Below are 13,172 nucleotides of genomic sequence, written 5' to 3'. Positions count from 1 at the left end.
GGCTTGTCTTGCTCTTGCGGTCACTAATTTTATATTGTAGTGCATTCTTTAATATGACATGTAATGTGATGGATGTTGACATGTAGGGTTTGTTTTTATTAAAGCAACAGGTCACCCGAAAAACTAAAATGCTGTCATTAATTACTCACCCTCATGTTGTTCCAACCTCGTAAGACGTTTGCTCATCTTTGGAACACAAATTAAGATATTTTTGATGAAATCTGAGCGATTTCTGTCCATCCATTCTACGCAACTACCACTTTGAAGCTTCAAAAAGTCCAAACTAAAACTAATCCATATGAATTGAGCGGTTTAGTCCAAATTTTCTGAAGAGACACGATCGCTTCTTATGACGAACATGCTCAAGCATGTTCGCTTGACGTGTGAGAACCAATGAGGTTCATTTGAACTTCAGCAAGAGGTTTCTCGCCTGTCAAGCAAGTTCAGTTGAGCTTCTGTTTATGTTCGCTGATCAATGTTTAAATGTGAATAAAAGACTAAATTCAATCTGTTCATCATATAAAGCAATCGAGTTTAAAAAAAAAGTTGGACTAAACCGCTCAATTCATGTAGATTAGTTTCATGATCTCTTTATTAACTTTTTGAAGCATCAAAGTGGTAGTTGCGTAGCTGTCAATGGAGGGACAGAAAGCTCTCAGATTTCATAAAAAAGATCTTAATTTGTGTTCCGAAGATGAAAGTCTTACTGGTTTGGAACGACTTGACAGAATTGAATTTTTTTGGGTGAACTATCCCTTTAATAATGACAAAAAGGGTAAAGGTACACAATTATTATTGAAAAACATTTTGTTAAAAACAACGTGCGTGTTTGTACAATAGCATCATCCCACTGCCCATGTAACTAATCGATTATCATCATACTGTAACATTTATTTGTTCTGCCTTATACGCTGTAGGCTGAAATAGCACTTTCAAACTAGTCGACAACCTCACCCTTTATCTCTCCTGCAAACATCAAGAGATCTCATTATTTAGACACATCTCAGGTTTTTTTTCCTCCCATATGCCCCAAGTCAAAATTAGTTTTCACTCCCTCTGTGATCTTCTCTGACTGGGGTGCGCTGGAAGTAAAGAAAATGGCTGTCTTCACATCAGGGCTGAGTCAAAGACGCACTTCACAGAGCCGTTCTTCCAGCTTAAGCATTGCTAAGTAACCTTCACATTTCACTCATGTAAGAAGCTAATTTCCTTTAAGTTCGCATGTCACTTTCTGCAGGTCTGCTTTGTGGGTACTCTTCAAATGTCTCGGAGCGTCTAATTGCGTAGGAAACATCCCAGACAACCTGGTTTGACAGTCCTACTCACAGAATCCTCAATAATTTAACATCCCACACACTTGAAAACATCCCTGACATTAGATAAAGAACATAAAGAGCCACCGTGTGTCATACCTTTGAGAGAGACTGTCTGTGAAATGGAAAGATATAGAGAGGGGAAACACATGCATGGGCAACTATAGAGCATTTGATAAATGCAGAATTTGAAGTAAAATGCAGAAATTATTAAATATTTTTTTTCCAGCTGCTTTATCAAACTATAATTCTACTAACAATTATATTTAGTTAATAGTGAGTATGGGCTAATAACATATACATCCATAGACAAAAGCAGCTGTCAAAAAATTAAAAGCCGAAGTGTATAATTTCTCGACGTTTCAGTTGGTCAAAATACATAAATAAAAACATTTCATTTGATTTTAATATGAATTTCAGCTATAAATGTTATTTCTGGGGAAAAAGGAAAACATTTTTTTTTATATATATATATTGTATGTAATGTGTATATATAATGTTTTATATTTTGTTGTTTGTTTTTTGAGGGGGAAAGTGAGAAACCTTTTTTTTTTTTTTTATCAGCCTACAAATGTCTTCCATATGTTATATGGATACAATTTTAATTGTCTCTAAGTGTCATGAATGAGAAACACCCTTCAGTTTTTAGTTTTAAGTAAAGTTAGTTCAACTTTTTTTCCCCTTACATTTATGTTCCTGGCAGAGTCATTCTTTATAAAGTAGATGATAATAAATGTTTTTTTGGTTCTTTTAAGTTTAACCCCTGTAAAGTGTTGTGCCTGTTGATATGGGTGATTAACTTCCTGCTTTTTAAAGCTGAGCTATACATAGAGTCCCGTCTCCGGAGAGAATTTGGGTATATGCTTGAGGCAAAAGCTGTTTCACTTGTGATCACTGATCATATGATACATTTACGTAGCACGAGTGCATTGAAGTAGAACTGGTAAATCATTAAGTACTTGCTCAATGCAGCTCACACTGTGATCACACCACAGAAAAGACTTTAAAACCCTTGGAGGGCAGGCACCATTACATCCAGCCTTCTCTCCTTAGTCATTACCTAAGAAAACAGAATTAATACAGTTTTATGCACACTACAGCCATTTAAAACACATTACTGCCACACATCTGAAAGACAATTATGAAGGTCAAAAGCATTAAAGTGCTTCTTCAGTGATTGGCACACTGTTCTCAGCGTGACATTTATACTGCGTGTAATCACAGTCCGTGCTTCAAATATAATTGACAGGTCTGACCCATATACGATTTAAGTATTTTTACACAAAGCATATCATGTTTAAATGAACTTAATGAGTAAAAATAGAAAATCAATATCAGACTGACATTTCATTGACTTAAATACACACAAAGATGTTTGTTTTCGCTCTGATCTTGGGCTCATCAGAAGAAAAGAAGAAAAAAAAAGTCTTGCACAAAAGACAAGGAAAGTTTCATACCCACAGAAAACATTTTTTTTTCTTGTTACAGACCCAGAGAGAAAACATATCAAAAAACATTTTACTACATGTCTTTTGCAAGCACAAAAAGCTGAAATGGTGTCAAGAGAAAACAAAACAGAAAGCTTGTTTCTTCTAACAATTGCTTTAAGCTACAAAATCTCCTTGAATCCCAAGCCTCCCGTTACTGTCGAATTTCCACTCTCTTTCTCTCGCTCGCTCTTAAAGGGAAAGCAGGCCCTTCTGTTGGGCCTGATAGGTTGTAGGCTGATGCTTAGCAACAACATTCCTGTGCCTTAAGTAGCAGTAAGCCCCTGGCTGAACTCTTTGAAGTGGCTGTCAGGCCACATTTATTTCGTTTTAGCACTTTGTCTACTTGTCCAGATATATAAGGAGATAAAAAGCGCTGGTGTTTACACTGATCTTTGCCTCTGTTTCTCTCTCCCTCTTTCTGTCTCACTCTATCTCTGTATATCTTTTTTGCGGCGCTGGTAATTAGATTGTAGTCCTGATCAGGCATCGCAAACATGAGACGTGCTGCGAGTTGCGCTAGACGTCAGGCTCGACTCTTGATGTTTCGGCGAAGGGTATCTCCAGCTTTGGGGGTTCGCACCAAACCAAATCATAGCGTTAACTGCATCTTAGCCACCCGTTCACCTCTTCCCACTCTCTGGGGTGGAGATTTGTTTGGAGTTGATAATCACAAATGGCTGGATTTTTCGTCATTTATTTGTGGGGGAGAAAAAAGGACATGCGAAAAGAAGAGGGAGCATGAGTATGATGTATAATCCAGGAGACGAGTCATATTTCACTGTGACATTTTCAGCAAGCAGTCCTCCCTTTGAGTGCAGAGCCCCTGTTGGGCTGAGAGCTGCTGTGGCTTTCTCTGTTAATGCCATTATTAGAGACTTTTTTCTTTCTCCAGCTTGTAAATTTCTGCTGCATTATCATAAAGTGTAGTGATTACTCAGTGTATAAAGACAATAATGATGTGAGCAGGCAGCATATGCCAAGGGCCTGGAGAACAAGAGCTCGACGTGCTGAGATGAGACGCCTATGCAAACCTGACGCTGCAGCGCCCCCATCTGACCAGTGCAGGAAAAATGCTCACGGGTGTATGTGAGAGCGTGAGTGGGTGGTGAGAAAGAGAACGAACAAAAGAAAGAACTAATCACAGAAAGGAAGAATGAATAAGTGCTGAAGATGAACACCGTGTTGAGATTGGAAAAAAGTGTCTTGGCATTTGACCTCCCAAAGATCCAGATTTCTCTGAATCAGGGCTGCCAGATTTGGTCTTCATTTAGTGAAGAGGTCTTCTGCCGCCTCAGTGGCATAAACTGCATCTGAAGATTTCTTCTAGACTCTAGATTGCATGCTCACTCTCTCTGTCAACCTTCTGCCTCTCTATTCAGACTCACAGATGAGTCTCACTTGCAACCCGAGCAACCTTCAGAAATATGTGCAATATGTTTATTTCAGTCGCTGCTTTATATATGGCCATTTGGGTTTTCTGAACACTTAAACTGCTCTTAAAAATGTATCACTGCCATCAAATCAGTTAGCAATCAAAATAAAGTGAATTCAAAACTAAGACAAAGAATGTGTTGAACTACACCAGTGGGTAAAATGCCAGGTCACGAGTGTGTATTTTATACAAAAAAAGTAATTCAGACATGGCTTAGAAATATGTTGATTAGTTAGTTTGTTTGCAAATGGCACTTGCTTTGATGTTTTATCTAATGCAATAACATTTAGACATTTTGAACTGCCCAAATACTTTTTAAGGGCCACTGCATTATCATTCATTATAGATGGGCAGATCTGAGCTCACAAGTTGCCATTTATTTGATGGATAGTGATGCATATCTTTTAAAAGCAAAACAAAGTGCTTTGTGGAAGGAGAAGCTCTTAACTGCCTGTGCGTGCTCAAAGCTCCCAGACTGAATGAATTCAAAGGGCTCGGGGTGACCCCTTGGCTTGTGATTATGTTTGTGTAAAATCTTAAGGATGCCGATCAAAGCAAGGCTCTTGTCCGCCTGCCCTTTTTTTTTGCCAAGAAAGGCCCAGATAACAGCTGGCATTCAAACAGAGTTTTCCTTTAACTTTTTTGTTCGCCGGGATTCCCATTATGAGCCAGGCCTTCTTTCTCATCTCGAGGATGGCTCATTGAATAAAGAGAAAGAGAGGAGTGGATGGGAGGGGAGGAAGTGGAGGGAGGGCTCTGATTAATCTTCTTCCAGGGTGGGGGTGTTTGATCAGAGGACTTGGCCCGGGAGGGGTGGGATGGTTAGGAGAGAGGGGGTATCTCTGATGTTGACAGCAGGCGACTTTTGCGCACGGCATGTGATTGACGTGCCTGGCCGCTGGGCTGGAGGGGGGGTGCTCTGTGTCCGGTGGGGCATAGCCGGCCCCTGTCTGTGGGTGGTGGTGTTAATAATGTGGCAACTGGGAAGATTAATTGTAGACAAGCAGCAGGATTACGAGCGGCTTTGTGGCCGGGACAGGGCTATTTGGTGGGGAAGGCCTCTGATCTGTCAGGTCCAGAGGAAATTAGTCAGGGAGGACTGAAGCTGACACTACAAATGCTGCTTTAGGATATTAAAGCCAAATGGCCAGAGGAGATTGAAATGGTAACAAGGAAACTGCTGACATGCTCGGAAACCCCGATGCAACTGCACCCCGCTGGATTCTTGTAATTAGGGCGATAATTAGTCATGTGATAACAACGAGAGAGAAAAAAAAGCTTTTATAAGTTTTAAAAAGAAAAATATTTACTCCATTTTCTGTTGCTGGGCAGATAGAAGAATGTTTTAGAATGTATTATTTTGATTATCAATTGTTATTATTTGTTAAACATAGGTTTCTATCATAATTGTTGCTATATTTACACTTTTTCTATTTCAGTCAATATAAATCAGATTTAGCTTATTATAAATAATATAAATACTTCATAGAAACACTTAATATCAATATGCAGCAAAAAAGTGACAGTAAAGACATTTGCATTGTTACTTCACAGTTTCCACACAAATATTGTCTCTTGAGGCGCAAGCCAGCATCTTAGAATGATTTCTGAAGGATCATGTGACGCTGAAGACTGGAGTAATGATGCTGAAAAAATACTATAATGAAAACAGTTCTTTTAAATTGTAATAATATCTGACAATTTTACAGTTTATACTGTATTTTTGATCAAACTGATGCAGCCTAAGCGAGCATTGGAGACTTCTTTCAAAACATTCAAAAATTTTACCGACCCCAGACCTTTAAGCGCTATATGCATAATACATTCTCAGCACTAAGCTGAGTGTTTCCAGTGAATGGAAAAATAAAATATGCCACCTCTACTCTTTATTTGTCATTTTGGTCCTTACAATGATTAAATGCTCTGAGAATTCCTGCCTGCAGAAAAGCACAATATTTTCACAAAGGCATCAGATATCAACACATCATGATATACTGTGTTTTTGGTCCTTGAAAGAAGACAAAGGAGGTTGAAAACAACACTTTTGACCTACCAGAAGCACACAGACGATCTGTATTCTCTGCAGCTCCTCTCCTGTTCTGTCTATGCGGTGGCCTTTATGTGAATATATTTGTATTTTTAAGGTCGGCCAGTGAGAGATGAGTTTACTTAAACTCAGGTCTGGCCTTTGGAGAGCAGTAATTTCATGCCACCTGTTGGATTGTCAACACACAACAGCGCGTGTGAGTGAGTGGCAGGCTGACCCGGGCCTGACCCACGGGGCTCTTCATGGCTGAATGGTGGCTGGGGCCCTTCCCCTGGTGGCCCCTTCTCTTAAACAGGCAGGGGACAGGTAATCAAAGCCAGGGCCCCGTCCTCACCTTTCACTCCTCTCCCTGCAAAATAATGAAAGTCGCCCTCGTCCAGCGCCCTGATAAAATAAGAAAGCCCCTCCTAACATTTCCTCTCCTCTGCGCTGATGAAATTTATGGCATTTAGACAATCAGTCATGGAGGTGAAATCTCACCCGCATTCTTTCGTTGTCTCTCACCCCGCCGTGCCGTTCCATTCTCTCTCCCTTTTGTCGCATCAGTCTGGGAAATTATTCCAGATTGCTTGTGACAAATGAGTTCTTTTCATTGAACTCAATTAGGATCATTGCATACAGAAATCAATAACCAACATTTCTCCTGTCGGTGTTGGATAATGAATCGTCGGAGACATTATAAATGTTCGCAGGTGTGTAAACTGAGCATGGTGAATTTATGTTTGTCCAAACTCTTTTTTTTTAAGGGCGCCGCCAGTGATCTGAGGCCCGAATCCGCCACAACCCTGTACACCCCGCTGCCACGAGGATCCAGAGATGCCCGAAACCACAAAGGTAGTGTTATTTGGACCAAAAAAAAAGTGTGAGAATGCAGAATGCATTGATTTTTGTCTCGGATGACAGTTATCTAAACAAACGTACACTCGATTGCTAACAGAAGCTCTGCAGAAGAGATGGTTGTGATGTGTTAGACTCTATGCGAGGCTTTCATGCCAACTACATTTATCATGCTCTTTTGTCTGTGCAATGCAAAGCGCTGTTTTTATGTCACGGCCATGGCGGTGGTACTTTCATGCGAGGTCAGCTGTGTGCTTCTCAACCCCCCACCAAGGACAGATCTATTTCACAAAGGCTGACCTGCACCTCTCAAGTGATGTAGAGGAAAGCCCAGTGCTTTGTCAAAATCATGCTGCTTGAGAATAGTCCATTAAAAGGTGAACGGAGCTGACATATGAAATATTTTTTCTCCCTCTTAGATTTGGGCGAGCTGACACTCTCCATTTGTTATTTTTACGATACTGTACTGCAGCGTTAGATAACACAAGCCCTCATCTTCGTCCTTCGCCTCTTTTTATTCCTCTGCCTTTATCGTGCCATTTTTATTTATCTTGACTTATTGCCTATTCTATTTGCTTAATGCATCGGCTCTGACACTGTAACTCTTTACTAAAACTCACCTTTGGCTGTGCCATGAAAATGCTTTAATAGAATAGCCATGACACTAAAAGATGCAGTTCACCTCCAAGACACTGTCAGTGGAAATTGGGCATTGTGTTTGGATTGGCGATAATTCATAGGGTTTCTGTGTAATCGTAATGCAGTGCAAAAATTACCTGCTCATATATTGTAGTTTATTTATTTATTGTTTGTTTGTTTGTTTAATTTGAGCATAACCAATGCTTTTAAAGGCAGGTTAGGTGATTTGCCCCAGAAACATTTTTGTTATGCTGGTTGAAAATCTCTTCACATCCTGATAGCAATCATAAGTTAAAGCGGGGCTCAGTAACTTCGGGATTTCTTCGCAGTATTCTCGCTTTTTGCTCGCAGGTTTCTCTCTAGAGCTCCCCCCACAGCTTCGGAATAGATATTTGACAACACTGTTGTAAAACTCGTTGGCTATTCTCAGACACCAGAGGCTAGCAGATCAACGACATCAAAGCAGATGGGATATTCTTTAAAACGTCTTCTTCATTCGGGTTCGAACAGCGTGAGGGAGCGCAATAATGACGGCATTTTAGCAGATTTCTTTTGGCCGTAAAGCAATTGTTTACATCGCGAGACCTGATATCACGCGAGACTTCCTGACGCGGCGGCCGGCGGCCCGACGCCCCAAAGTTGCAAGTGCGTATTTTCCGCTCACTGGCACCAGGGGGGTGCGAAACGACCACCATTCAACCCGAAATAAGTAATATAACCATTCCAATGACTCCGAAGCTGTTCAGTTAAGGTAAAAAAAGTTACTTAGTTCACCTTTAAAGGAATAGTTCACTTCAAAATGAAAATTCTGTCATCATTTACTCACCCTCAAGTTGTTTCAAACCTGTATGAGTTTCTTTCTTCTGCTGAACAAAGAGGAAGATATTTATGAGAATGTCGGTAACCAGACAGTTCATGCACCCCATTGACTTCTATAGTAGCAAAAAAATACTATGGAAGTCAATGGGGTCCATCAACTGTTTGGTTACCGACATTCTTCAAAATATCTTATTTTGTGTTCAACAGAAGAAAGAAATTCATACAGGTTTGAAACAACTTGAGGGTGAGTAAATGATGAAAGAATATTCATTTCGAAGTGTACTAAGCCTTTAAGTGGTCTAAATGTATTTGTGTTTATATGTAGTATCTGTGGAAGGTGTCGTTTAGGGCTGCACGATATTGAAGAAAAGTGCGATATGTGATAACTCATTAAATAATGTGATGATATTCGATATGCGATACGATAATGCTTAAAGTGTGGAAAATAAACTTAAATTATCTTTAAAATATCTTTAAAATGATATAACCTGCATACTTGTTTCACATTCTTTTTGCTGCAGTGTTTTACTGTAGCATAAGAAGTGTTATTTTAACATCAGTGTAAACCACGGGGTTTAGGGTTTCAGGTAGGCCTATATTAGGTTTATTTAACAACAGAAACTGAATAATCAAATGTAAAAATAAAACACTGCTTAGTTTTCACTGTATGAATTAAATATATACTGATTCTTATTAAAGCTGCAAAAGTTATTCAGCCAAGAGCAGTGAGTGATTTTCTCTTTTATTCATGACCCCAGTTATTGCAAGCTGTTGCGATATGCATATCACGATATATACTTTTGCGATATTTCGATAATTTCGATATATTGTGCAGCCCTAGTGTCGTTGACCGTCAACCGCATTGATTTCGGTCTGAATGCAATGATACGATGTCTGCCTGTCAACATATGTATTTCCATACCTCCGCACAGACATCACACATCATCAGTGCTTTTCATGCTATGTAGAGTTAGACAGACGTCAGTCACTGAACACCGCAAACGGAAACAGCAGCCACCTTTTACAGTTCCTCCTGAACCGAAACCACGGGCTTATGCTGCGTTCACGCCATAACTACTGTAATTTGGAAGAGATGGAAACCTGTGACGTTATATTCAAATTGATGTGTTTCAATGGCAACACTATCAACTGCGAAATGAATCTGCAGCAGTCAGGTGGTACAATTAGAGCTCTTTAAGTTGTTTATGTTCATTATTATTGTAATGTTATGTGCTTTGAGACATGAGGTAGTTTAACGCCGTCTCTCGTGATGCTTTTGTTTGCTCCCTGCTGTACGCGTTCATGTGTTTTGAAGGAGGCATGGCTTTGGAGGCGCTCTGAAGGGAGGGAGTTATATAAACAAAAATATCTCACCCTCATGAAGATGTTTTTGTCCATACAATGAAAGCCAATGGGGTTCAAACCATCCCTGACTTTCATTGTATAGAAATGAAAAGTGCTCTGCTGATAAAATAAAAACTGATTTAGAGATCATAAATTCTCAAATAATCGTAAATGATAAATTATCATTTTTGGGGTGAACTATGCCTTTAAGAAACACATGAAAATTATGCATTAACACATAAATTTAGACACTTATATGTAAAAAGTGTATGTAAAAAATGTAAATGCTCGGATATTGCCATCTTTGCTGTTGTGAACCTGGGAATAAATACATAAAATAAAACATTGTCCATCAATTTAGGAAAGTCTATATTCAATAGACATACAGTAAGCAGATGTCTGGGATAATTTTAATCCTGACTGTTCAGAATTTTACAATATATGCAATATATACAGTGCAATATTATTTTTATGCAGAAGAATGGCTGAAATTAGGACATGCTTCCATAGGTAAAAGACTAGTCCAGTCACATTTGCTATATGTTACTTGCTTCCTTGCAGTGGCCGGCAGGAATAGCGACATCTATGACAGCATGCTGTCTCAAACAGGGACCCTCTCTACCTTTTCTCAATATTTTTACAATTGATGTCACCTGCGCCAGGCCCCCAGAGCCAAGGTGCCATGGATAATTACAGCAGACAGAAGGTCTGAGGAGGGAAACTAGCTATATGCATGGCATGGGAGGTCTTGGCTTTGGGTTACAAGACCCTTGTCTGCTGTTTTGGGGGGAAATTAGGAAGTGGACAAACAGCGAGCAGACAGGAGAGGCTCAGAGGAGAGAAACCGAGGAGGGAAAAGCAGAAGCTAAGAAGGGAGGCTATGTGGCAGGCCCGCCGTGACACGGAGAACCATGAGTCTGGAGATGGAGGGGGGTGGAGTGTGTGGCCGCAGGAAGTAGCGCTGCTGTCAGCTCCCACCAGCTTTAAACTGGCCTGTCGCCTGAACCTAACCCAAAGTTTCTTTCAAGAGACACATGTCGTCTTAAAGGAACAGTTCACCCAAAAAATGATATACTCACCCTCTTGTCGTTCCAAACGTGTATACTGTTCTTTTTAAGGAAAATCTTCCCGCAGAAGTTGACATACAATGACGGCTCAGTCAAGCTCCACAAGAGCAACGTTTTAAAGATAGTGTCAGGTAAAAAATAAATAAAAATAAAATAAACAAATAAATAAAGTAAATAACAACTAAACAAGTAATAATTACACTAATGTGATTATCCAATCACAAACGCAGGAAATAGCCTTTTCAGGAGGCTATTCAGAAACAGGAGCTCTGCGTGTTTCAGAGTGAAGAGCAGCACTGTGTTCACATGAGCAGCTCATGATCAGTGTCTCAGATTGCAGTAAATGCAGCCTCACACAAACTTATTTCCACATCTGGGTCGATTATAACTTGCATTTGGGAACGCAATATGTGCCAACTATCTTCCTAAGTTTGTAGTGAGAATTGCTCATAAACAGAAGCTTTTAGGGCTCCCTGCGATTTTTCGCCAAAGTAAAAATTTAGTCTAATGTTTAAAAAAGATTTTGAATAAAGACAGCTATGAATGTTAGTATTGTAATTTTGCAGTTGTACTGTAAAATACAATTATATATTTTCCTTAAATCATTTATTTTAACAGTGAAATATTACAATAGTAATGTTGCTTATTATTTAAAATATTTAAAAATATATATATATTATAATAACAATTATTATTATTATTATTATTATTATTATTTTATAGACATTGTGATATATAGTCACAAAATATGTGGCCAAAGTGTGTAGATTTTTATCAGAAAAATCATTGTGCAGCCCTATTATATACTTCTTTTTGTTTGACAAATGTAATTTTTTAGATGAATTGTTGCTTTAAATACAGATCTCCACTTCTAACCCAAACGACATAAGACAACGTTTCTCTTTCCTCCACAGGCGCCAATAAATACAAAAATAAAGTGGTGCCACCGCTCTCACCTCTGTCACATTCTAGGTAGCCATTGTAATAACAATCATTATGACGGGTCGCACAACTGCCCTGGAACTTCATACATAATTGAAATGGAAAATATACAAATCCTTTTGTTCGTCTATGGACATTTTAAGGCAGCGACCACCACTTTTGAATTCCCATCATTCATCTTCACCGTGGCGAGCAAACCAGAAGCCATCGAGGGTTAAACCATACTCCTCCATCAGCCGCACACGCACCGACTTTAAACGCTCCTTTTCTGGGCCCTGCTCCAGCTGAGTTGACTGTATTTTAAATGAAACACAACTAAACCCTTGAGGCAGGCAGCCTTCAAAGAGAAAATCTTAACTGAAGACCCCCTAGGGACCATGCACTTTTTTCTTCTTCTTCTTTTTTTTTTTTTTTTTTTATCGTCATTATGCCGTCGCTGATTTGCAGCCCCTAAACAGGACTGCGTATGAAGAATAAATGACTTTACAGTTGTGGTACAACTAATAAACAAACATCTGGAACCGTTCAGAGGGCGCCATTAAAACAGTACATTTCTTGCCCAAAATGTGAAAATTATGACAAATGTGCTGTCACAGGGGCTGGGAGAGGCCAGATGATGGAGCAGTGGGTGCTAAGCACTGACTTTTAGAGCTCAGCAGGACGGAGAGAGAATTACACCTGCTGTTTGTCTGCCTACCCTCCATTAACTTACATCTGGATAGCGTGCATCACTCAATTACCAAAGTCTGGATCTGCACCCGCATTGTTTAGCTAAAATGCCATGTTTAACATACAGCCCTAGACAGAGATATTTATGCCAGCGATCCTGTGTAATTGAGATAAATTTGATTGGTGTTGGTGATGTGCTGTTGCTTGTCTAGTTTTACAGCCCAATGGATATGCAATAGCCCCAAGCTTTGCCTTTGGCAGAGTTGCCTCTTAATTATGGCCTGTCGAGCAGTTGTTCCTCTCTGCCGTTTTATAAGCGTGAGTCTGCATGTGTACAAACTGCATATAACTGAATCCTGCAGGCCAAACTTGACGGTAAGTTTGTTCAGCCGTCATTCTCTTTTCCATCGGTGTGTCAATCTTTGAATATACCCTTAGTATTTGATATCGTAAAAGTGCTTGTACATGCTCAATGAGATTCTAAAGGCTCTCTGGTGATGGTTCTAGCAGTGATGTTTTTCCCTTGACGGGTTTTATTCTCAAACCAGCTCCAAGCTTTGGCCCTGTCAGGCA

At 39.7% G+C, this 13,172-nt stretch overlaps 1 protein-coding gene across 1 annotated transcript in view; it reads left to right on the top strand.

Annotated features, from left to right (window-relative positions):
• lrmda (leucine rich melanocyte differentiation associated) overlaps positions 1–13,172 on the top strand; it is a 277,538-nt gene that overhangs the window by 235,888 nt on the left and 28,478 nt on the right. Inside the window, exon 6 of the mRNA XM_084390781.1 lies at positions 7,029–7,116. Coding sequence (XP_084246907.1) covers positions 7,029–7,116 — 88 coding nt within the window. The remainder of the gene's footprint in view (positions 1–7,028; positions 7,117–13,172) is intronic.

Source organism: Rutilus rutilus (genome assembly GCF_951802725.1).
Source record: "Rutilus rutilus genome assembly, chromosome: 20".
NCBI classification, from domain to species: domain Eukaryota; kingdom Metazoa; phylum Chordata; class Actinopteri; order Cypriniformes; family Leuciscidae; genus Rutilus; species Rutilus rutilus.
Note: the sequence above shows the minus strand (reverse complement) of the source record. Positions and strands in the feature narration are given on the sequence as shown.